This window comes from Malurus melanocephalus, unplaced genomic scaffold (genome assembly GCF_030028575.1).
Source record: "Malurus melanocephalus ecotype Western Australia unplaced genomic scaffold, MMel_1.1 scaffold_2005, whole genome shotgun sequence".
NCBI classification, from domain to species: Eukaryota; Metazoa; Chordata; class Aves; order Passeriformes; family Maluridae; genus Malurus; species Malurus melanocephalus.
The window spans coordinates 1-2,601 of NW_026625237.1; the positions used below are offsets into that span (position 1 = coordinate 1).

The 2,601-nt window shown below is 36.7% G+C and overlaps 1 protein-coding gene across 1 annotated transcript in view; it reads right to left on the bottom strand.

Moving 5' to 3' along the window:
* Nucleotides 1-1,719: 1,719 nt before the first annotated feature.
* The window catches only part of LOC130587506 (nuclear respiratory factor 1-like), a gene marked incomplete at its 3' end in the record, with an annotated part of 5,526 nt that continues 4,644 nt past the window's right edge, over nucleotides 1,720-2,601 (bottom strand). Inside the window, exon 3 of the mRNA XM_057388487.1 lies at nucleotides 1,720-1,821. Within this exon, the coding sequence (XP_057244470.1) occupies nucleotides 1,720-1,821 (102 nt within the window). The remainder of the gene's footprint in view (nucleotides 1,822-2,601) is intronic.

Below are 2,601 nucleotides of genomic sequence, written 5' to 3' on the forward strand. Positions count from 1 at the left end.
TCAGATGTAAGGTTTCTATTGTAATTGTGTTTGTAGGGCTTTGAGCTGAAATAGCAACAATTCAGCACTTTGGAGCGGTCAGAGTTGGGAAATGCTAAATGTAAAAATGTTGAACAAAAATATAAAATAAATAATCTATAGGAGATACTAAAAAAATAAATAAATAAAAAGGAATTCAGATGTGGGAATGTTTCTTAAGGCTGCAGAAAAAAATTGTGCTGTTTTTTATGTGTTATTTGAGTCTTAGAAAGTGGGAAAATAAATGTTTGCAAGTTGGAGCGGTCAGAGTTGGGAAATGCCAAATGTAAAAACGTTGAACCAAAATACAAAATAAATAATTTATAGGAGATACTAAAAAAAATTAAATAAAAAAGAATTCAGATGTGGGAATGTTTCTTAAGGCTGCAGAAAAAAATTGTGTTGTTTTTTATGTGTTATTTGAGTTTTTAAAAGTGGGAAAATAAATGTTTGCAAGTTGGAGCGGTCAGAGTTGGGAAATGCCAAAAGTAAAAGTGCCGAACAAAAATATAAAATAAATAATCTATAGGAGATACTAAAAAATAAATAAATAAAAAGGAATTCAGATGTGGGAATGTTTCTTAAGGCCACAGAAAAAAACTGTGTTGTTTTTTATGTGTTATTTGATTTTTTAAAAGTGGGAAAATAAATGTTTGCAAGTTGGAGCGGTCAGAGTTGGGAAATGCCAAAAGTAAAAATGCTGAACAAAAATAAAAAATAAATAATTTATAGGAGATACTAAAAAAAATAAATAAAATAAAAAGGAATTCAGATGTATGGTTTCTATTGTAATTGTGTTTGTAGGGCTTTGAGTTGAAATAGCAACAATTCAGCACTTTGGAGAGGTCAGAGTTGGGAAATGCTAAATGTAAAAATGTTGAACAAAAATATAAAATAAATAATTTCTAGGAGATACTAAAAAAAATAAAAAGGAATTCAGATGTGGGAATGTTTCTTAAGGCTGCAGAAAATATTGTGTTGTTTTTTACATGTTATTTGAGTTTTAAAAAGTGGGAAAATAAATGTTCGCAAGTTGGAGCGGTCAGAGTTGGGAAATGCCAAATGTAAAAATGCTGAACATAAATAAAAAATAAATAATCTATAGGAGATACTAAAAAAAAAAATAAAAAGGAATTCAGATGTGGGAATGTTTCTTAAGGCTGCAGAAAACATTGTGTTGTTTTTTACATGTTATTTGAGTTTTAAAAAGTGGGAAAATAAATGTTTGCAAGTTGGAGCGGTCAGAGTTGGGAAATGCCAAATGTAAAAATGCTTAACAAAAATATAAAAAAAATAATTTATAGGAGATACTAAAAAATAAATAAAATAAAAAGGAATTCAGATGTAAGGTTTCTATTGTAATTGTGTTTGTAGGGCTTTGAGCTGAAATAGCAACAATTCAGCACTTGGGAGCGGTCAGAGTTGGGAAATGCCAAAAGTAAAAATGTTGAACAAAAATATAAAATAAATAATCTATAGGAGATACTAAAAAAAATAAATAAAATAAAAAGGAATTCAGACGTAAGGTTTCTATTGTAATTGTGTTTGTAGGGCTTTGAGTTGAAATAACAATAATTTAGCACTTTCTGTATAAAATTATAATATTGTGGTCTGTGTTAGCCATTAACTCTGCAGGTTGGGACCCCTGAGATGTTGATGGGAGCCCACCCAGCACCCCAAAAAACCAAGACAGGCACTCACCTCTCCATCAGCCACGGCAGAATAATTGACCTGTGCCACGGTGACCGTGGTGGGCAGCTCGGAGGCGTCGGCCAGCGTGGCCACCGTGGCACCGGTGCCAACCTGGGGGGCAAAAAACAGAGCTGTGACTGCAGGGAATGTGGCAGCACTCAGAGAAATGAATTTAAAAATTAAAGGGTGGTGTGATATCGGAGGGGGAAAGGGGGAGGTTGTGGTGTCTCATCCCTGCAGTGTTCAAGGAAAGGATGGAAAGGGCTTGGAGCAGCCTGGGATGGTGGGAAATGGCCCTTAAGGGACAGTCCAAGCCCTTCCAGTCACTCGACGTCACTGCAGAGCTCAGAGCAAAAATTATTGTACTGGAGAATGAAAGGTGAGAATTGGGAATAGAGAGGACGAGGATGGATAAAGCCAAAATTCCTGAAGGACAAGGAATTCCCTGTAACCCTGCACTGGGAAGGGGCAGTCTGGGGGGTTCCATGAGGAACACAAGTGTTGGTCAGAGCAGAAATTCTTGTACTGGAGAACAAAGGGTGAGAATTGGGAATAAAAAGGATGAGGATGGATAAAGCCAAAATTCCTGACAAGGAATTCCCTGAAACCCTGAGCAGCCTGAGCTGGGTGGTTCCTGTCAACTGAATGAGGGACACTGTGGCACTCAGAGCAGAAATCCTTGTACTGGAAAATTGGGAATAGAGAGGATGAGGATGAGGATGGAGAAATCCAAAATTCCCGAAGAACAAAGAATCCCCTGAAACCCTGCACTGGGAAAGGGCAGTCTGGGTGTTTCCTGTCACCTGGATGAGGGACACGGTGCTGCTCAGAGTAGAAATCCTTGTAGAGAAAAATTGGGAATAGAGAGGATGAGGATGGATAAATCCAAAA